Source organism: Coenobita brevimanus, chromosome 30, assembly GCF_032717465.1.
Source record: "Coenobita brevimanus isolate Jiangsu-jjx chromosome 30, ASM3271746v2, whole genome shotgun sequence".
Lineage (NCBI taxonomy): Eukaryota > Metazoa > Arthropoda > Malacostraca > Decapoda > Coenobitidae > Coenobita > Coenobita brevimanus.
The window spans coordinates 43,035,257-43,058,509 of NC_136983.1; the positions used below are offsets into that span (position 1 = coordinate 43,035,257).

General features: G+C 39.4%; 1 protein-coding gene across 1 annotated transcript in view; it reads left to right on the top strand.

Annotated features, from left to right (window-relative positions):
• The window catches only part of Akt (AKT serine/threonine protein kinase), a 72,374-nt gene that overhangs the window by 33,391 nt on the left and 15,730 nt on the right, over nt 1–23,253 (top strand). The window contains exons 5-11 of the mRNA XM_080268871.1: nt 208–382; nt 8,220–8,294; nt 9,381–9,503; nt 12,135–12,326; nt 12,945–13,073; nt 14,966–15,103; nt 21,140–21,304. Of these exons, the coding sequence (XP_080124997.1) occupies nt 208–382; nt 8,220–8,294; nt 9,381–9,503; nt 12,135–12,326; nt 12,945–13,073; nt 14,966–15,103; nt 21,140–21,304 (997 nt within the window). The remainder of the gene's footprint in view (nt 1–207; nt 383–8,219; nt 8,295–9,380; nt 9,504–12,134; nt 12,327–12,944; nt 13,074–14,965; nt 15,104–21,139; nt 21,305–23,253) is intronic.

Here is a 23,253-nt window from a genome sequence, read left to right on the forward strand (position 1 = left end):
TACTTGGCAACACCACACACTCTACCACACCATTCACTACCACACCAGACAGACACTTTATTGGTACATTAAAACACACACACACACACACACACACACACACACACACACACACACACACACACACACACTGCCATACATGATAATAATGAATTAGGGTTAGGATGATGATTACAAATTAGGATGGTGTTATGATGATCCTTTCAGGGAAGCATGGATGGAAGCCATAAAGCAGGTGGCTGAAAGGATATCGGAGAACTCCTCTGAACACTGTCAACAGATCCAGGAGGCGGAGTCTGTGGAGCAGATTCAGCTCAAATACAATGATGATGATGATGATGACAGCCAGGGATCCAGGAGCTCAAAGAGGAAGAGAAAAATTGTGAGTACAGTGCTGTCATCATCTGTAGTTTTTTACCTGTCATGGTTAATTTTTGTGTAGCCTAATTGTATCTGTGGATGATTTTTGCCTATGGGTTGATTTGAGAATTTCAAGGGCTTTAGTGATGTATAGAGTAAGTGGATGTGTGGCCCATGTCAAGTGTCACTCTTATATGGTAATTATCTTTTGTGCTTGCTTTTTTCAGTATCAGAATTCTGTCACCCTGTGTTGCATTTGCAGGTGTAGCTAAGTGAAGTACTTCAGTAAAAAAAGCAACAGAATTTTGTGCAAGGGGAAGTTATGCCAGTGGAGAAGAGTTATGATTGGAGGTGTTTGGTGTGTAACCCTCCAACTATCGTCCAATTGCTTTAACGTCCTGTATTTCAAAAGTTTTCGAGTCAGTTCTTAATAGAAAAATTTTAAGGCATCTTTCCTATCACAACCTTCTTTCCGATCGTCAGTATGGGTTCCGTCAGGGACGCTCCACTGGCGATCTTCTCACCTACCTTTCAGACTCCTGGTCATCCTCCTTTCGAGACTTTGGCGAAAGCTTTGCCATTGCACTTGACATCTCAAAGGCTTTCGATCGAGTCTGGCATAAATCTTTAATTTCCAAACTGCCCTCCTACGGTTTCAATCCTTCTATCTGTGCCTTCATCGCTAGCTTCCTTTCTGGTCGTTCTATAGCCGCTGTTGTAGACGGCCATCGTTCTTCTCCTAGATCTATCAACAGTGGTGTTCCTCAGGGCTCTGTCCTATCACCAACTCTCTTCCTTTTATTCATCAATGATCTTCTAAGCTGTACATCTAACCCTATCCACTCATACGCTGATGACACCACCCTTCACCTTTCCATTCGGTTCCCGCAACACCCATCTCAACAGTTACTTCAAGAAACAAGGGATGAGGCTATGGCACACCTAATGTCTAACTTGGCTTGTATCTCTGACTGGGGTAAAAATAATATGGTTGTCTTTAATGCATCTAAGACTCAGTTCTTACACCTATCAACCCGACAAAATCTTCCACAGGTATACCCATTAATGTTTAATAATATTCAGCTTAATCCTGCATCATCCTTGAACATGCTTGGGGTTTCATTTACTCAGGACTTATCTTGGAAAGATCATATTACATCTCTTGTAAAATCTGCTTCCAAGAGATTGGGTGTGCTAAGCAGACTCCGCTCTTTCTTTACCCCTGCACAATTGTTGACTCTATACAGAGGTTTTATCCGCCCCTGTGTGGAGTACAACTCTCATGTGTGGGGAGGCTCCCCACATACAGCTCTTCTCAATAGGGTGGAGTCAAAGGCTTTTCGTCTCATTAACTCTCCTCCTCTTACTGACTCCCTTCAACGTCTGTCTCTTCGCCGCACTGTTGCATCTCTATCTCTTTTCTATCGCTACTTTAATGGTCACTGCTCCTCTGAACTGTCTGCTTGCATTCCTCCACCTCTATGACGGGCGCGTAGCACCCGTCTGTCAGCAAACTCTCATCCCTTTTCTGTCCAACTCTCTAATGCAAGAGTTAACCGTTACTCCCAGTCTTTCATTTATGCAACAGGTCAGCTCTGGAACTGTCTCCCTCTATCTGTATTTCCTGCTGCCTATGATCTCCAGTCTTTCAAACGCAGTGTGTCCAGGCATCTCAAAATGATCGGATCTTGAATTTGGCTTTCTATTGTATTTTGTTTTTCTCTTGGAGGGAACTGTTACTGCGGGCTCATGGCCTTTGGTTCCTTCTTCCTCGCATAAAAAAAAAAAAAAGAAAAAAAAAAGAAAAAAGAATGAATGAATGGTCCATTTTGCTGGGTATGCTGTTGATTTTTCTGTTTTGTGCTTTCTCTTTCCTTTTTTCTGGACCCTACCTCACCCTGTCCTATGTAGGGAGAGAAAAAAAAAAATGATCAGAGTGATGATGATGAATCGATTAGGATGATGATTATGGTAGCTGGTGATGAACATATATATTTTAACAACTAGGTAAACACCTGACCAAAGAAATTCCCAGTTGTCATTGCTAATTGATTAGTAGTCAGTACTTTGAGCAGGATTGATCATAGCAGGGTTGGAAGGCTAAAATGCCGGCTAGGAACTAAGTAAATTGATCCACTACAAATGATGCTGCCTTTGCCAGAATGGACATAGGCATTGTGTTTATCAGTATAGAGTTATTTCCCAACGTATCAAAAGTGCACAAGTGCATTTTTATCCATTTCATCTTGTTAAAATTTATCACAGTAATTTATACTTACAGTTTTTCCTTCATTCTTTCCACTTCCTTCAGCCTGTGGGTGACTCTACACTGAGTGACAAGCCAAATGGTTTCCTGTGCACCAGGAAACCATTTACTACACTGGGTGGTAACCATATAACCAAATTTTGGCCCCTGGTGGTTTAGTGGGTAATTATTGCGCTCCAGTTGGATTGAGCTGGTGAAGGTTTATATCCAAGGGTTGGTTGGGGTTGATTGCTCATGTAATGCCACTCAGGGATGATAAAGGCTGGTCACTCTCATCTTAAATGTCAGAACCAACTGCCTACCCCTGGGCTTCTACGCCCCTCATGGGGCAATGTAGGATTCGATGATGGATGGAAAGATGGAATATTTTAATCTTCTTGATGCAGACAACCCCCAGTAGCCAGAGGGGTTATGTCAAGCTAATTTGGCTAGTGATTTTTTGGGTAATGGGAAGGTTATAACATGGGTTCCTTGGGATTATGTCAAGTAGCCATGGTGGTTTACGTATGTAGGTATGTAATCTTGAAAATTAAATAATACTGTAGGTGGTGGCGACCATCATCCACTCACTTGATGTAGTGCTGCCTACTTCTTCCTTGGCCTTTATCATTCTTTTTCTGTGCCTGCGCTCCTCTCTTCCAATTTCTCCCAGCTTTCCTGTCACTTCTTATTGCTTTTCTTTCCATTACAGGTGGCTTTACATTGATTGACAAGCCAAATGGTTTCCTGTAAGCCAAGAAACCATTTACAATGCTGGGTGGTAGCCATATAACCAAACCATACGTGCTCCCTACATGTCAACAAGTGGGTTGGTGGAGGGTTAGTGCCCCTTCCTGTAAAACAAATAACTCAGAGTCAAATGGCCACCCCTTACTGGATTATAGCATCTGGCAATAGATAGATAGATAGAAGTACAGTAATCCCTCTAATATCCGGACGCCCAATAACCGAACATCCCCACTAACCGAACCTTATCGTCCTGGGATCAAACATTCCCAAAATGGTCCGAAAATCCAAAAAAATTGGGAAAAAAATCGATTTTTTGCCGTCCGTAATTTGAACTTGCCGCGCGCGCCGCGTGAGAGCATTGTTTTGGTTCGTCATTCCTCCGACGTCCGATAGAGCGCCGCTGCATCCTCCCCACTTCCCGCCTGTCTCTCACCGCGACAAGACCTACGCTCTTCGCCATGGCTTGGGAAAAGTTAATGTGCAACACTTAAATTTAATGGAACATTATTTGGACTAAAGTGAACACTGTGAAAAGAACGGACTTCTGTGTGTTAGTGACTAAGTTCAGTGCAAGACTTCAGGAAGAGTGTAGTGCAAGTGCTTCAGGAAATCGTTCTTACTGTCAGAGTCCGAGAGGAGGCGGTTATTCATCGAGGTGGCCAGGGACTTGCTGTAAGTAGCCAAAATGTTTCATGTTGTACTATTTTCCATACTATATTTACCAGAATGTTTCATATTGTATTTTTTCCCATACTATACTTACCAGAAAGTGTCATACTGTACTTCTTTCCATACTAAACTTACCTCATGCATGTGCAGTAGGAATGTGTTTTTCAGAGTTCGGTTAGGTTCGGTTAGGTTAGGTTCGGTTAGAGTCCATAAGTACCAGAATGTTTATTAATGTATGAACATACTTCTAAACCCACATTTTATGTGTCTATTGCATTTATTTCAGTCATTTATGTGCCTTATTGGTGTGATTTGGGTGTTAAATAGGTGCTATGCATGTCCGGAGGGAGTTGTATAGGTGTTTCTCTGTGTTAGGGTCCGTAAGTACAAGTCCATAAGCTGGGGCCCAATATCCGGACAAAACCAATATCCGAACCTACTGATGGCTCTATTGATCCGGATATTGGAGTGATTACTGTATATAAATTATCTAATTAATTGGTTATATTCATATACATACGTACGCAAATTTAAGACCGCGTGCTCCACATAAAGTGTGGTTCCAGTTTCATGTGGTAATGGTGGCACTCCAGGCAGCCCTATTCAGAGCTGCCACACTTGTCAGGTTTTTAAATTCAAGATTGTATCGTATCATCTGATCCCACATCTTTCTAGGTCTGACACTTGGTGCAGATCGCTCCACGTTCATTGACTTGCATCTTTTCACCCAGCTTCGTTCGTCCATCCTCTCCACATGCCCAAACCAACCAAGCCTGCTTGTGCACATCTCATCATTGATACTCTTGATAGCTGCCTAACCGTCTCCTCAGTTCTTCATGAGATATCCTATCTTGCAGTTTGGCCCTACACATTCATCTCACCATTCTCATCTCATTACGTTCCATTCTGTTGATATCATCTGCTTTGACAGGCCACGTTTCTGAGGCATATGTCATTGTGCTTCTAACACATGAAACATACTCGTTTCCCTTCAAGGAGAATGGGAGTCTTCTCATGGTTAGAATTGTCAGCAGTTCTCTGAACCTTCCCCAGCCGCATCTGATTCTGGTGATAGTCATGGCCTAAGCCCCACCACTGGCAAAGATGGTATCTGCCAAGTAGGAAAACTTGTCCACCATCTCCAGTGTCTGATTGCCAGAGGTCACATTCTCAAGCCAGTCATTCAGCACAAGCTCACCCTTGCATACTATACATACAGATTTCTCAATTAATTAGCCCAAATTAAAAACAGCAGGCCAACTTACACAAATAATACATTTTTTATTTATAGATTTAATGTAAAAATTCAGTAAAATTTTGTAAATGGATATAAAAATCTGTACACATTTAGATTGATTTTATGTACTCAAAACAATTTGTTGAACATAAAACTAAATTTTGGGGGGTATTATCTTGCCAGGAATTGTAAAATTGCATAATATGCTATGTATGCCTAGCTTAATATGTTATCATTGTACAGTGCTTCTTAACATTATATGGCACTACAGTATAGTATTGCCGGTCCATTATTTCATTACTTTACAATACTCTGTAAAAATGTACAACACAGAACACACTGAAATAGTATATAAGAATCTGTAATATAATTTTTGATAGTTTGTGTCTTGCAGTAAGCAGAGTATATTGACATTCATAACTATAATGCATATTGTAATGTACTCATATTTTCATCTCTGAAGCTTAACCCATTCACTGCATCAGTGTTTGTTTACATGTACATCCTGTGTGCGGCAGTTTTCAAATATTTAGAAAAAAATAACATTGGTGAAAGGTAGAGAAAAAAATCCCTAGTTCAATGGTATATAACACAATATGGCAAACAAAAAAATTACCTCTGAAACAGGTCTGTGAAGTAATAAATATTTCCTGTGTGGTGGTGCTAGGCGAACGATGTGTTATGGTTGCACTGTGTTGTCAGTGTCAATCTTGCAATCAGATAAGGTGTAAATCAGCTTCTGAAACATCATTGTCATCATCTAACAACGTATCACTATCATCACTACACTCACGAGAGATTTCATCCAATATTTGCTTGGGCTACTGCTAGCGGTGGCATGGATAGGATTTTGTACCTTTACCTTCAGCATTTCATAGGTAACTGAGCTGAGCTCTGCACCTCGTAAAAATGCATAATCTATGTATGGCAATATTCTGTAGGGTGCCATGAGTTGCTAGCTGATTTATTTCATGCCAGTTCTGATGGTGGAATTTTTGAAAGCAGGAAATCATGTATGATACAGCCACAGTCAGAACCATTTGGACTCAGATATCATATATGATACGGCCGCAGTCAGGGGGTTAACAATTGATTTTAGCAGTACAGTATGTAATTAGTCCATTATTTTGTTATGGTACAGTCGGATACTATATAGAAAAATAAAGCAAACTGAAATGTTAAATTTAGTAACTGTAAATTAATATTTGAAAATTGTTTTTAAGAATCATTTCACTTAAAAACACTTAAACAGATTATATAGGCTACAGTAGATTGTAGTATATATTTGCATTCATAGAAATCTCAAGGTTTGTAAAAATCGTGTATTTTATCCAGGTTTTTATATAAAACTGACTTTTTTATTTATTTGTTTATTTTATTACTTATTTTTTTTGCCAACCCAGGTTATATGGGTTTTTATCTAGTGGCCTTAGAGGGTTATTCATTTATGACTTTAGTCACCCCCATCCCAAGGACATATACAGTTGTACCCTAATTGTACACTTATAGTAACACAACATCTGTAGCAGAATTCAGATAACTGTCAGTAACATACAAGCTGTATGAGCTTATGTCAGGTGATCATACTGTACAGGATCAGCATGTGCGGCTTTAGTCCTCTCCTCTACCTGTACCATATGTATCTGGTAATAATTACACACTTAAAGAAGCACAAAACTTGCAGTAGTTTGGATAACATTCTGTAACACAGGGGTTATATGAGGTTATATCAGGTGGTAGTAGTAGTAATAGTAGTCGTAGTAGTTGTTCCCTAGGCAGTCTGGCCGAACAGCCCTGAGTCCCTAAGGGAGACCATGGCTGAGACTGAGCTTTCCCACAGAGCTCTCAAGGAGTGTATATTGTGTTGTTAGTGCAGATGATTGTGTGCAATGCAGTCTTCTATAATGTTCTTAAAATAATGGGATGCTGTGTTGCATCATGGACAGGCATCAGCTACAGAGTCATCCAGCCTCTTCTGATAACTCAAGCGAGCTGGATGATGCCCACATCTCAGCCTGTCAGGTAGTCATACTGTATGGTTATTTGTGTGTGACATAGTCACCCTCAAGTATGGTTCATATCCAGTCGTAATTACACGCTTACAGAAGCATAGCACCTACAGCATAACACTCAGGAACATATGAGTATATGGGTTTGTGTCTGGTAGCCATACTGTACAGGATTATCATGTGTGACTTTAGTCGTCCCTTAATGTATATTCAGAGTGTGACCTCTGGGACAAGGGACTGAAGAGGGTGGCTGCCGGAGATCGAGCAGCCAGTAGGTGACTAAGGCTGGCATATGCAAGCATGTTGGAGTCTTTATAAACAAAATGAAATGAGAAGCACAACTCTCGCAACAGAATTTGGATGGTAATAACATCAGGGTTTGAGCTATGTTGAGGTACATCAATTGGTCATACTGCACAAGGTTTCATGTGCAACTTTAGTCACCCTGAAGTATGTATTCAGTCACAGTTACTTTCTTATTTACACACAGCACAATACCTGGAACATATTTCAGATAACACTCAATAATGCAGTATATAGGGTATTTGGAGGTTATGTCAGGTGGTCATAGAGTGTTATTCTCAGATACAGGCATACTGATTTTATTAATGGGTTTGGTGAAAAATAAATAAATGAATGAATTAATGAAATAAGCACAGGCACACCTTCTTGGGAAGTGACTGGGCATTTCTTTGTGTCTAGCATTTTGTAATGTATTAAAAAAAAAAATAAGGGTATTTATTTCTGTTGGGAATTTGGGTAAATGTGAATGCTGATTCAGATAAAGGTATTGGTGCAAAAAAAATGACGATTTGGATAACGGTCATTCAGGTACAGGGGTTACGTGTAATAAACAGCTTTGACTTCATCAGAGTATCAGATATATTTTTAAAGGTTGTAACATAATATATATTTAGGTTATAACTACAATATCCTTTTATGTTTCCAGACATTAGACAACTTTGAATTCCTGAAGGTTCTTGGGAAGGGGACCTTTGGAAAAGTTATCCTCTGTCGCGAGAAGGTATGTTGCTTTTGCTGCATGTACAGTATGTTGTACTGTTTAATCAGGGTTTCATCCCATCTTTCAGTTTGGGAAGCTGTAAAATTTTTGTGCAGGAATGCAGGTAGCCTCATTAGCTGAGGTGAATGTTGCAGTAGGATAGGTTGTTCTGTCACAAACTATGCTTATGTAACATTATCCGTACATTATTTTGTTGCTTTGTGTGGTTGAATGAATAATTGTATTGCTCTTTTCATTAAATGTGCTGTTAATGGATCTTCCATTTTTTTTTTTTTTTTTTTTTTTTCTTTTTCCTTGCATTGGATCTTCTCAACCCAGTCCTTGGGTGAGAAAAAAGCCCAGGATGATGCACAGTATGTGTAAAAGAATTCTTTGTGAAAATGTGACAGTTGTTTGTGGATGAAGTTAGTATAATGGGTAGTTTTTGTGTGTGTGTGTGTGTGTGTGTGTGTGTGTGTGTGTGCGTATTTGTGTGTTTGTGTGTGTGTGTAACCCCTTCAGTCATGTGTTGTCTTTTATACTTTATTCATGCCACTTTCATAAGATTATAGACAGCTTATGAGGTATTTTTCAAACTGGAGGGATTAGATATGGACATGAATAGCCCATACAGTACTTGCGGTCTCACTTAAAGTTGCATGAGGCCATTGGTGCATTAGGCAGTGTAAAGGAGGAGGTTTGTCATTAGAGTGGAGGGATTGAAAAGAAAATTGGTTAAGTAAATGGTTTTCTGTACACCAGGAAACTATTTACTATGCTGGGTGGTAACCATATAACCAGCTTATGGTGCCAGGTGGTTTAGTAGGTAATTAGGGCTCTCCAGTTGGATTGAGCCTGTGCAGGTTTATACCCAAGGGGTGGTTGGGGCTTAGTAAGTGGAAGTGCACTTGGCCCACAGCTGGAGATCCTGGCTTTGAGTTCTGGACCAATCACGAGACGTTTGGACAGGATCTATAACGCCAGTCTTACATTACCTAGAACTGAAATCGGACCTACATTTGTAGAGAGATGGTTGTGTTAGGTCAAAGGGCTTGTGTTTGTTGAGTGCTTTCCTTGTCATTTACAAAGCCTTCTGACCCACAACAGAGCAGCAACCACTTCTATGCCATCAAGATCCTGCGGAAAGATGTAATCATCAAGCGTGATGAGGTGGCCCACACGCTGACCGAAAACAGGGTCTTGCAAGTAGTTGATCATCCCTTCCTTACAGTGAGTACATATCATCCTTCTTTTTTATATTCTGTTACAATGACCAGATGATTTTATATAACTTAGGGGAAGTTCACACTTAAATCATACCATCCCCTTTTTGAGTAGATGCTTCATTTCTTTTTAATCTTCCAACTGCCAGGTGATTTTATTTGGCATAGAGGAGGCTCACATTCTGCCTTACAAGTGGTCAACCTTCCCTCCCGAACACTGAATAGCTACATTCTGCCCACCTGTTACATTTTCACTACAGTGATAGCTTTTGCATTTTGTTCTTGGTGTGACCAAGTGGTTTTTATTTAACAAAGGGGGAGGTTCACACTTGGAAAGAGAACAGGGTCTTGCTGGTGTTTGACCATCCCTCCTAACAGTGATTATGTAGCTACTGCCTGCCTTTTACTCCATGACAGCAATGATTTCTTTGGTACTTTGTTATGCTACTGTCAAGCAAATGTATATCGGTATCCCACACTGACTAAAAACATGGTATTACTGTACATGCGGTCAGCAGTCCTTGCATGAGAGTAAGGAGGTACATACTGCTCTTTTCAGGTGGTTAGAAAAGTGATCATTTCTCTGAAAGGACATATAATCGGCGCAATGGAAGTCTGGACCTAGTTAGGGCACTACCAAAACAACAACAAATCATCATAGAAAACATTTATTTATGAACAGAAAATGTACTTCAGTGCTTACGTTAGTACTTTGTCATTTCCCTCTTGGCCTTGATCACCTCTTGGATTCTCCTTGGCATACTGTCTACAAGATTAGTGAAGTAATTGATATCCATCTCCAGACACCACACACGCTTGATAACCTCTTGGAGCTCGGGCACTGACGACACTGGCAACTTTTACCTTGTCCTTGATCTCCTTCCACACATTTTCAATAGGATTTAAGTCGGGACTGTTGCCTGGCCATGGAAGAATGCGAATATTTTTACTCTGGAGCAACTTCTTCACTTTTTGAGCTGTGTGACAGGGGGCTGAGTCATGCATGAAGATGGAGGTCCTGTGGATAGCCATATGATCAAATAGATGCCTCATCAGAACCTCACTGTATCGAGCAGCATTCATTGTGCAGTTTTTCGGTAAGAAATATATACCACCTCTGCCCATTTTGGCACTGAAACAAGCCCAAACCATCACCGAGGGACTGTGCTTTACGGTCTTGATGGTGTAGCGCCTGTCATACCTGTTGGTCCCCTCTGGCCTGCGTACCTTGATTCGATGTGAGCTAAGCACCTGAAATGTACTTTCATCTGAGAACATTACTTTACTCCAGTCTTGGACAGTCCAGTGCTGATGTCTTGCAAATTCAAGTCGTTTCTTCCTCATCTTTTCTGTCAGGAGAGGCTTCAGTGCAGCAGTACGGCTGCGGATCTTGAGGTCTTTCTGAAGTCGATGCTGTATGGTTCTTTCAGACACATCTTTCAGCAATTCAGGGTACATATCTTTCAGTTGTCTAGCAGTCAAATGTGGGTCTTTTAGTACAGCTTGCTTCAGTAACCTGTCTGTAGTTGGTGATGTCTTCCTTTTAGGTCCTAGCCTGTCTTTATGTTGGGGAATTCTGTTTTTTGGCAGGTGGTGGGCAGCTGCAAGGAGTGACATAACAATAGATTTTCCTCGCCTAGTTCGAACACAAATATCCTTAATTTTTACATTTTCCTCTCTCATAGTTAAAATTCGGGCTTTTTCTACATTAGTTAGTGGCTTGGGACCCATCTCCAATGATTCACTAAGGCAGAGGAGGGTGTGAAAAAGTGAGCTTTGAAATTCTCAAGGGCCAGGCAGGACAAGAAAATCTGACGTACTCTCCCATCCAAAGCCAGGCAGGCACTGAGCTCATACTCTCACAGCATGTGGTGATAAGCCTGTAAAGTTGCTAGAAACCACCAGAAAAAAAAATCCACCAACTAGAGGAATTTTCCTACAATATTTCCTGGACCCTACCAAATATATGGTGTGAATTAGAGGGTCCAGACTTCCGTTGTGCTGACTGTAGCTATGTTCAGTCCCAAACTGGGGCAGGTAGCAGGTTGATTTTGCTTTAGTTAAAACATAATCTTCCACAGGGCATGGTGACGTCATAAAATTGTCCCACACCAGTCCTAAGTGTTTCAGAACCATCTTCGATAGCTAATTACTTCCTAACAGTTGCTTGTAAGTTGTTGGGAACAACAACAACAACAACAACAAAAAAAATCTTAGGTGTGTAATTAAACTTGTAATTATGTGGAGTCTCATCTTGAACTTTGACTCTAATTATTTGTTGCTGAATGCTTCTTGCGCAAGAGTGATGATTGTGTGGTTAGTTACCTAGCTTTAAGGCACATTTTGTTCTCATGGTAGTACATGTCAGGGTAAGTAGTTGCCACCTACAGGGTTATGTATTTATTCATGCTGTTTATAATTGATTTAATTTAAATGAGGAAAATCTGCAAGTAGTAAAAGGTTTGATGAAGAATTTATATCCATTATGAATAATTTCTCCTAAATTGAATGAAACAGCCAGGAAAAAAAAAAAAAAAAGATTAAAAGTGTTAACTTAGTGCCTACTGAAAGTAATGAGCAATTAATTTATTTGCCTGTACACTGTATTTATAGTATTAATTCAGAACTTTCTTTACAGTACCTCAAATATTCCTTCCAAACCAATGACCGCCTTTGCTTTGTGATGGAGTACGTCAACGGTGGGGAGCTGTTCTTCCATCTCAATCAGGATCGTATTTTTCCCGAGGAGAGGGCAAGGTTTTATGGTGCAGAAATCTGCCTAGCTCTGGGTTACCTGCACGAAAGAAATATCATATACCGAGATTTAAAGGTAATATACTGAGCTGTGTAGAAAGTAGTTGTAGATTATTTTTTTTCCCAAAATGGTAGATAGTTCTTTTTTGAGGTTATATATTCTGGAGTTGAAATTTGCCTGGCTGTGAGTTATCTGCACCAAAAAAAAAAAAAAAAAAAGTAATATGATTTAAAGGGAAATGAATTGTGTGTACCATAATGTACTTGTGGTTCAGGTTTTTCTAATCGAATATTAGTATGCACCTGTATATACAGTTGGTTCTGAGTTAGGGCTGAAACTGCTTTGCTCTTGTTATCTAACCAAAAGAAACAGATAGAGATATAAAGGTAGTGAAATGTGTGAAATGTTGTAGAGTTTATTTTTAATTATTGTGGTATATTAGGTCCCTAGTAAATGTTATTTCAGTTAAACCCATTTTATTACCATATTTACCTGTGTGGAAAAAGATATCATGTACAGTATTTGGGAACACATCTAAGACTTCTGTTGAGGATTTCCTCTATCAGTTAAATGCAGTATGTGGAAAAGGATATTTTCACAACTCTCTGGCCCATGATATAAAAAAAGAAATATTTTTGGAACACATCATGGACTTCTGATGGCAGATTGTATGTCATTACCATTGTTTTTTAGCTCGAAAATCTGCTTCTTGATGCTGATGGCCACATAAAGATTGCCGACTTTGGCCTGTGCAAGGAGGACATATCATATGGCTCTACCACTCGCACTTTCTGTGGCACCCCAGAGTACTTGGCCCCTGAGGTGAGTACATCATCATCATTATAATTTTTGAGAATGTTTGTCATCGTAATAATAATTTCAATAATGGTGCTTATGGTTTACAGTAATTTCCCTGCAGTTTGTTATGTAGCTGTTGATGTCTTAAGTGCCAGTCAGGGCAGATATTAGGCACTCAGAACATTATTTACCATCATTTGAGATTGTAGGAGGTTTTTCAGTCGTATTTAACTGGATTCACTTTAAGTTGACCTAAAATTGTCACTGCCGTCTTGGAGGCTGTGCTGTAAGAAGAGGTTAACACTAGCTAGTCTTAACAAATGTGCTGTGGAAGGGATATAGAACTGTAGTGTTGTTTTATTCTGCTGTTGAACTGAGAAGAAATTAACACAGAGATACAGGCCATCCTCGCAATAACATAGAGATATGTTTGGGAAAACCCATCGTTGAGTCAGGGTATCGTAAAATGGGGATGCTATAATACATAGAAAGTATAAGATGCATTTGGGAACCTTGGAATTCCCCTTCCCAACATGTCCAAAACCCCACCCAAATGAGTCCAGAAACAAGTTTTTAGCTCACCTAAACCCCCCAGAAAAATTTAAAACAAGCTAAATTAAGCCAAAAAGCAGTTTTTAACTCACCTTAACCCAAAAATATAATCTGAAAATCATAAAAAATGTCTGAAAAAAAAAATCAGACTTAGTAAACTGTACCTAAAAATGACAGTGTTCACCCCACCTATGACTAAAACACATTAATGTGAGTCAAAAAACAGTTTATCAATCAACCTGAGCACAAAATTAAGATCGGTTCAAAAAAGCCCATCGGATAGCCAAAGACTGGCAATCGATAGGCAGGGAAGGATGTTAATTTTTTTTACATTGCTAGGCAGGGTATCAAATAAAGAGGTATCGTATAGCTGGGTATGACTGTATAGTGGTTGTCGCAAAGAAGTGTTGTGGAACTGATATGAACTGAAATACACTACATGTATTTTCTGGTACTTCATGGATCTGTGTTGAGAGATCAACACTAGAATTTGTTGGTAGTCACAAAAAATTTCAGTGGAAAGGATGTAGATTCGTAATGGTCATATTCAGCCTTTGAGCCGAAACTAGAGATTAACAGTAGAATGTGATGCTGGTCATGAAAAGGCTTCACGAAATTGGCATAGCGCCATAGTGTTTTCATATTTTGCCCTTATGCTAGAAGAAGAGATTTTGAGTAGAACGTGGTGCCGTTCACATGGAAGTGTCATTAAAAAGATGTAGAGCCATAATGTTGTCATATCGAGCCAATGAACTATGAGAAATAAGCTGCAAAATGATGGAAATCTCCTAGTTAGGCTGGACTAGCAATAATTAATGTGAAGTGTAGATTTGTTGTTTACACTTGAATGTGTTGGTCTACTGTAGTCCAGCCATGGGTTTTACTACAAGCCTGGCTTATATGCCATTATTGATCCATGTGCATTAGGGATGTTATATTTCATCTCAAATTAGTTTCCACAGTTGACCACTCTTCTTAAGCTGAGAAGCTTGGTATGTTTCTTATCTTACAGGTGATGCATTTTGATATGATGCATCAGGTAGGAAAGTACCAAGACATGCTGTAAGTGTAAAGTGGACCCAGTGAAACAGTAAGCCAACTTTGATGCCTTACAGTAGGTTTTTTTTGGGGGGGAGGGCAGGGGGGCACAATTCCAGGGGCTTGAATGCTGGATGAAGGAATGTCTACCCCAAACCACAGGACATGCTGTTGATAATTTGCCATCTTTCATGCTTTCTGTTTTCTCACCCCATATTTAGATGTAAAAAAAAAAAAAAAAAAAAAAAAAAAATGTTGAGATAAAAATAATGTTTTGTATCACATAGCACTGGTTACACTTCTTCACCTTCCTCATTTTGCTACAGGTGCTTGAAGAAAACGACTATGGGCGTGGTGTGGACTGGTGGGGGTACGGTGTTTGCCTGTACGAGATGATGGTGGGCCGCCTCCCATTCTATGACAAGGACCATGACAAACTCTTCCAGCTTATTGTGTGTGAGGATGTAAGTAGGTTCTAGCAGTTGTATAGCATGACATATATATAGACATTATGACAGTCTCTTCCATCTCATAGTCTGTGAAGATGTAAGTAAAGTGTAGCTGTTGTATACCAGGACGTATTGTTTATGTGTGTGTGCATGACCCACTCATCCTGCTTGTAGTGTGATTATGAGCTGTTGTGTGCTGTGCCATGATGTACAAGTATTAAACTGTATACACCTGCATGATGTGTTTCCAACTCGATGTGTGTGAGAGGATGTCAGTTGGTTATAAGCTGGGTGTTGAGTGCTTTGTTTATATATGTGTGTGTTTCTGTTGACATCCTGTCATTTACTGCCCATTCAGGAGCATAGGGTCATAATGTACAGTAAGTCCTCATTATACTGTACTGTATTTAGTTTGTGTGTGTGTGTGTGTGTGAAGTACAAAATTATTACCAGTTACAATTAAAGTTCCATTATTATTTTTAAAGCCACTTTACCAGTTCCCCAATTTACAAAAGCAGTGAAAAGAGAAGCAGGAGAGGAGTGTTGGTGGGACATGCAGGAGATGACAATAGACAAATAATGGTGAAGAGGGTTCATCAAGGCCCTATGCATCCTGTGGGGTTCCACAGGAAATGATTGAACGATCAATTGAATGTATTTTTTCCGTCTACTAGATTTATAACAATGACTGCCCGTATGAAGCTACAGTCAACCCTCTTCGTACAAGAATTCTGTTTCCATGTGTTATGGCCTTACATGATTTCAAAATTGTTACACCCCCCCCCCCCATGTTAACGTGAGCTGTTAACAATTTAAATTTGGAAAAGTGAGAAATGTTAAATGAAATGGGACTTCAAAAGCCCTTTTATCTGGTGTGTAATTCAGAATGCATTTATTTCTGCTGTGTAACTCACTGGTTTTTGTATTTCTACAGCCTTTGCAGAATAGGGTATGGTGGATAAGTGCAGTAGTAATCAAAAGTACCATGTTTTATTGTACATACCCTCGCGTCCAGTACGGTATTTTTGTCAGACAGTACTGCCATACTGGAGTAAATCCATACTGGACAAACAGCAGACCTTATGGGAAAAATGAATGTCAGACAAGCCTTGAAAAAGTCCCCCCTGAATTCAACTTTACTACATTTTGACATAACTAAGATTTTACCAACCTTTAAGGTGAGTGGTAATGGGCTTGGGGGGGGAAGGGGGAGGGGTATCCGAGGCTGTCCCCTGAAAGATGGCCTTCAGGATCCTGAGGTGGCTTCTCTGCCTCAACCTCCCTCATAAATCCCTCATAGTCACTCACTGACATCGTCGTCTTCGTCATCATGGGAAAATGCAATACTGCAATGTGACTGGCACATGATACAAGTCACAAGGAAGGCGTACTGGGCTGGCACGGCAGTACTAGGGAAACATTCCTCGGTGTTTGCCATTTTCCCATGCCCGGGTGGGTAATAGTACTGGACGCAGAACGTCAGGACTAGAGATGAACTTCGGATTTGGCCCACTTTGCTTGGCTGATCCATATTAGCCCAACAAATCCGTACTACAGTAATGAATTATTTTATTTTTTTGCCGACCGTACTGGACGAGAATAGTACTGGACAAACGCAGACTGGATGCGAGGGTACTGTAGTATCATGTCTGATTGTAGTTTGTGTTTTGCTATGGAAAAATGGGGCAGATCATAATTACCACCGAGATCCGTAGTGTATAGTTCAGTCCTAATTATTGCTTTACAACTTATGCAGCATAGCAGTTGTGTGGGGCAGGTAAAGTAATAATTAGAATTTGTTATTTTTTCATATCCAGTTATTATCTTAGAGCAACATCAGTATTTTTTTTTTTTTTTTTTTTTTTTTAATAATAATTCTGCCATTGCCTTTGCTTTGTGCATAAAATTGTTTCTTGCATGCTTAATATGCATTTTAAATGCACTGAATCCAGTGGTATAATTTCTGTGTGGAAAAAAAAAAAAAAAATAGATGGAAGTTGTGTTTGGAGTGGGTTTGACAATCAAGGTTTGGAAGAGTCAGATGCCATATAAATTTTTCCTGTAAGAGGTTCAATTCACTGCACCACAGTGTGAATTTCAATACTGTGCAATTTACCCTGGTCCCAAAAACTGTGTAAAAAGGAAGTATGGGTGTTTTTCTAAGCCAGAAGATACTGCTGATGCTAATGGCATGCTAATTTTGATTTATGCTCTGCTTCCTTCAGCTTTTTGAGACAGCTTAGTGTTGCCACTTACCAGGAGGATTTATCATTGCATCGTTGTAAGGGATAACAACAACAAACAACAATACCTAATGGGGTGCAGGTATCCCTTGCAAGGCTCATAGACCTCTTTAAGGACATGTATCAGAGAAGACAGGAAATCTTCAGGTATAATATTCTCATATCATCATTGGTTATTGGCTTTTGGAGATTTCATGCCACCTCTTCCTTAGTGATATATTTATTTTTTATTGTTTACATATATTGGACTGTGTTAGGAGGACACTAGTCGAGAATGAGAGGAGTTTGAAAAATTTATTTGCAAGAAACGTGGATTTGTTTGGGGAGATAAATAAATGAGAAAGTTCAGGAGCATTGAGGTGATGATGTGGATGTGCTGAAAAGTGTTAGGAAAAGTCCCCTGAGATGGTTGGGCCACAAGGAGAGAATGAAGATTGAGATATTGACTAGGAAAGTTTATGTTTGTGAGGTGGAGGGGGAGCCCTTGGTTGAGGTTTATATGAAAAAGGCTCATATGATATGTAGAGAAGGAAGGGTGACAGAGGCAGTTTGTTTGTGATCACCCTATTCAGAATCAGGCCTCTGGATACAGGTAGATAGATAGATGATGATGATGCCAACTATACCAGTATGATATTGATGTATATAGGATTGCCTACAAGAGATTTTTACGGTGTAGTGTGCAAAATTAATGGGGTGCTTTGTGGGGTGAAGACAATTGACAATCGTCATGGTCGAGCCTGCCACAGACGTCGTAGGACACGCATACTCATGAATCATATGCTGCATTTGTTTGTGTGCACTTGTGATAGGATTAATGTCATTCCTACTTACAAAACCACTTACACTCTCCAATGAATACACACAACAAGAGCTTATTCATTTGTATGAGTCATACAAAAAGGTAAAAATATTCTAATCTGGCAAGTCTAGCAACTAGTCAGCTCATTCATCCCTTATAATTTAATGTTTTCTATGTTAATTCTTTAGAAATGAGTAGATTTGTATCTCTTAATATATGGTTTCAATGAGGAAAGTCATATTTTCCTCCTCTGAGACGATTTACTAACTTAAATTTATTAATGCCTAAATTCGCCTTCAGTCAACGATTTCGACAAACCGTCCCAAATCCAGGAACGGTCAACAGTCATTTTTTGCCTGCTCGTGAGAGAGGTCGGAAGGCTGGACTGAAGTCAAGAGGACGCACGCTGAGAATCAGAATCGTACTGTTCTGTTCCCCTGTGCATTAATAGGGGTGGCCATCAATTTCCTCAGATTATGAATGATGAAATTACAAAATAAACAATTTGGATAATATAGTGTCATACAGTATGTATATATTTCTCAAAGTGGCTAATCAATTCAGAATAGAATATATTCTCTATAATAAGTATATATAGAAAACTATATGTATATATATATATATATATATATATATATATATATATATATAAATATGTGCTTTTCTCTTTCACTCACAAAGTACACACTGCTTCCTACCCAGATGACTTAACACTCCCACACACACTTCATGACTGGTGTACTACAAAAAGACTCAAAATGGCCTCTTTTATGGTAGAACACAGTCATAACTCACACCTCACTATCAACAACATCCCTCTTGTCCCACATGTACACAAAATCTTTGGTGAAATGAAAGCACAGTAACAAGAATTTGGTAATATCTTGCAGCATAGAGCAGTTAGTTAGAAGCTGATCCGTAAAAATATTTATCTAAGACAGCCTTTCTGAAATTATCTTGATGTCCTCAAATATGAATATTACAAAATCTTGGGTGCCGCAATATTAGTAAACAAAAGCAGAGTCTATCTTGTCCCTGGGACTGTACCTTCAATGCGCATGCGCCACTTGGATATTTGGGATGTTACGAGCGTCGTACCGATTTTTTACTTATATTGGCTAGTAATCGACTTGAAGAGGGCAATTACAAAGTATTTCGTTCCAGCCAATAGTGAGTAATGTAACTCCACCTCTTTCAGTACAATAAAAGACTACTAATGCAAAATAAATGAGGATCTTGGAGTTCATTTGATGCTAATCTAGCTGGATAAATATTTTTTACGTATTACTATGAAAATAATAAGTAGTTTCCCTTCATTTCTTCTCAATTATTTGAGAAAAAAATAGTTCCTCTACACATTACAAACATTAATTTGAATCATAAGTCCACACAAAGATATATTATTAATGATTCATGAGAGTGCGACTGTTCACTGTCAGTGGCAGGCTCGACCACTTCAATGGCGGCCCCAAAGCACCCCATTGCTCAGAAAGAGATGCTTTGAATCCTCCTGTGCAGCCAAGAACCTGGCCCCCAGTTTAGTAATATCCTCTTCGAATGTAGATGGTTGATGGGGTGCTCACCATCCAGTCACATCTGCCTTTAGGTGACTGTACACAGTGATAAGCCAGATGATATCATGTAACCCAGGCAACCATTTAATACATTGATTGCCAACCCTAGAACCAACAAATGGATGCCTGGTGGTGTAGTGAGTTAGATACTCCAACCAGATATGACTCAAGGGTTTGAATCCAAGTGATGAATGGATTTTATTACTTACATAATGGCCAGCCACTGGGCACTGTTGTCCTGAATAAGGAAGCCCTGGTCCCATAAACTACGATGGGGTGATACAGGGTAAAAGCAGTAGAAAAAAAAAAAGTTTGGGGGTCCCCTGGTAAGTACATTTACTGAACTCCTTTAGTTTGGTTATGTGTTTTTGGCTTTATTTTTGCTGGTGCCAGATGACTTTATAAGCCTGTGGATAGACTGTACGAAAGAGCCTTTCTCCGGCTTCTTCAGTACAAGAGAATGTAGAAATCTTTGCTAGGCTGAATAAAACCATCTGGATATAGAAATGAGAAATAAGTCATTGGATTAACATAGTTCATGATGCTAGTGAGAAAGCCTTGCTGCAGTAGTACTGGGGTAACTATAATGCTCAGTTATGTGCATGTCCCTCAACTCCTTCACTACCCTCTGCAAGGAGGATGGTGGACTGCTGGTGAAGGGTAACTTCATCTTGCTGTCTGCAGAGTTCACAATTCATGTGAGGATGTTGTTACACCAGCAACAACAATCATTCATTCATTCATCATGTAATCCAGTGTTGCCCCATGAGGAGCATAGGAGCCTGGGGCTGGGCAAGTTGGTCCAGACATCAAAGATGAGAGGGACCAGCCTTACTCATCGCTGAGTGGCATTATATGAGCAATAAACCCCAACCACTCCTTGGATATAAACCTGTACCAGCTCAATCTGATTAGTGTGCCTTAATTGCTCACTAAACCACCAGGTGCCATAATCTGGTTTATGGTTACCACCCAGCATAGCAAATGGTTTCCAGGTGTACAGGAAACCATTTGGCTTGTCAGTCAGCGTAGAGTCACCTGTAGACAAAAAGAAGCGGAAAGAGTGACAAGAAAATATTAGTCATAATGATAGTGATGGCTCTCCCATATGTTCAGTATGGTGCAAGAATAATATGTAAAGATTTTGTAACTTTTTTTTTCTTTTTTCTTTTTTTTTTTCCAGGATTTTTTTTTTTTTTACAACTTGCTATATTGTGTCTTGATTGCATAAGATTTGATGAGGCTTAGTTTTGAGGTGGGAATGAGTCTCCTTGGTTACTGGTCAAATTAACTTCACCTGAGAATCAGCCAGGCTTAAATGGTTAGGGTTCTTCTTCAGGCTGTAAAGAAAAAAAAAAAAAAAAAAAAAAACCATAGTAGACAAAAATATTACTGATAATGATAAAACATGGTATTTCTTTGTGTGTGGTAGGTTCGTTTCCCTCGGACCATCTCTCAAGAGGCACGAGACCTCTTGAAGGGGCTGTTACACAAGGACCCCAACAAGAGGCTTGGAGGTGGCCCAGGGGATGCCAAGGAGGTGCAGAGTCATTCCTTCTACATCACCATTAACTGGAAGTTGCTGGAGGAGAAGAAGGTAATGGTCACTCCTCGTTTTGTTTCATTAGTCTCGTTAACTCTCATTTTAAGCTTTTATTATTATAGCACTCATTTGTAGTTGGTTCATTATCATAGCCAGTCCTCATTTTAAGATTTCATCATAATATGTCTGTATTTTTAGTTGTTTCATTATTATCATCAGTCCTCACTCTAAGTTGTTTCATTGTTATAGGTAGTCCTCATTTTAAATTGTTCTATTATTAAAATACAGATTTTTTGTTAAGTTAGGCCTAAACAATTTTTGTAGTAGCTACTGTAGTTTGTCTGGATAGCATACAAAACTCCCTCATAATCTCAGTTGCCATTTTATATTACTTTTAGCTATTAACCCCTTAACTGTGAGGCGTCACTTTCGTGACGCTTGGGATCAAGGGATCATACCACAGGGTGTCACTTTTGTGATTCTGTGTTATTTTGAATTCGCCCGGGCTTTCAAGTGGTGGCTTGTATCATCTATCAGTATTGCCAATGTCCATCACTAGTCAGCACTCCTAATCTCATCTGTACTCCCATCCTTTGTTGACAATTTAGCCATTGCTCCCCGTTCTTGACTCCCCTCCCTACCTCCCCTCCATTACCCTCTCCTCTCGCCTGCCCGACCATGCTGCACTAAATAAATCTTCCCTGGAATTTTCCACTGATTTCATCCATTGAAATAAGCCCTATGCCCTATTCTTATACCAAATAATATATACAAAAAAAATATAAGGTAAGTGATAGTGTCATACACCTGGAATTGGCTAATTATCACCTGACAACACCTAACGTGCACTCGTTCGCTAATTTTCGCTGTTTATTTCCCATTGCAATATGCCGTATAATCTATTCTCGTAATAAAAATATACAAAAGAAAGGAAGGGAGAAGCCTAAGTGATATTTACATTCACCTGGAACTACCTAATTTATTATGTATTGTCTAGATTTCCTACCAATCATTTCATAGCGTATATATTAGCAGCTGTCACCACGCTGACATTGGCAGCCTTTCAATGCCCCTAGGCCACCACAGCATTCAGTTTACTGTCGTCTTGCAAGGTGAAACCACGTCGGAGTCACGCCTGTCCAATTCCGCCGCTTTTTAGCCCCATGCAAAGGGCCCTGTGACCTCTACCCCCTACTAAACCTCGTGTGGAAAGGGGTAAAGGGCTAAGTGACTGCTGTGGAACGTGAACTGGCTAATTTATCAATGAAAATGATGGACAGTGACTACGATCTTTCTGGTGAGTAAAACAGTGCAAGTGGAAATGTAAATAATGTGTAAATAATGTGTAAACAGCAAGTGAAAGCAATGAATGTAAATATAAGTGAACTGTGGAAAATAGTTTTATAAGTTACTGCAAGTGACAGTGCATAACACAGTGTAAATAAAATAGAAATGTAAATAATGTAAATAAAATAGAGAATGTAAATAGAAATGTAAATGAGTAGTAATATAAGAATACGAGTATATATACTAGGAGTAATGAAAGTGAAAGTTTCACTCCAGCATGTATGAATACTATGAATTATGAAAGTGGAAGTGAAAGTGACAGATTCGCTCTCAACGTTAGTATACAGGACGAGAAAGTGAATGCTACTTATTTTACTGAAAGAGAAATTGAATGCCTACAGTGACAATAAACTACTATTACTGAAGGAAACTTATCGATAAAGGCTGCAGATATATATAAGTGTTATATAGTAATAGAAATATAAAGTGTGAGTGTTTTTATGAATAATAAATGACAGAACACCAGCGGCGAACGAGTGCAAGTGGGATGATCATTAGCGCTCGTAATTTTCTTTACCTTTTTTTTTTTTTTTTTTTTTTTTTTAAAGTATGGATTCCAAACTATTTGAAAATCATAGAATAGTGTTTCTAGTGATAATATCAGGCTGTGGTAATCATATTACGGGTTGTCGGGAAGTGTAAAGTGGAAACTTCGT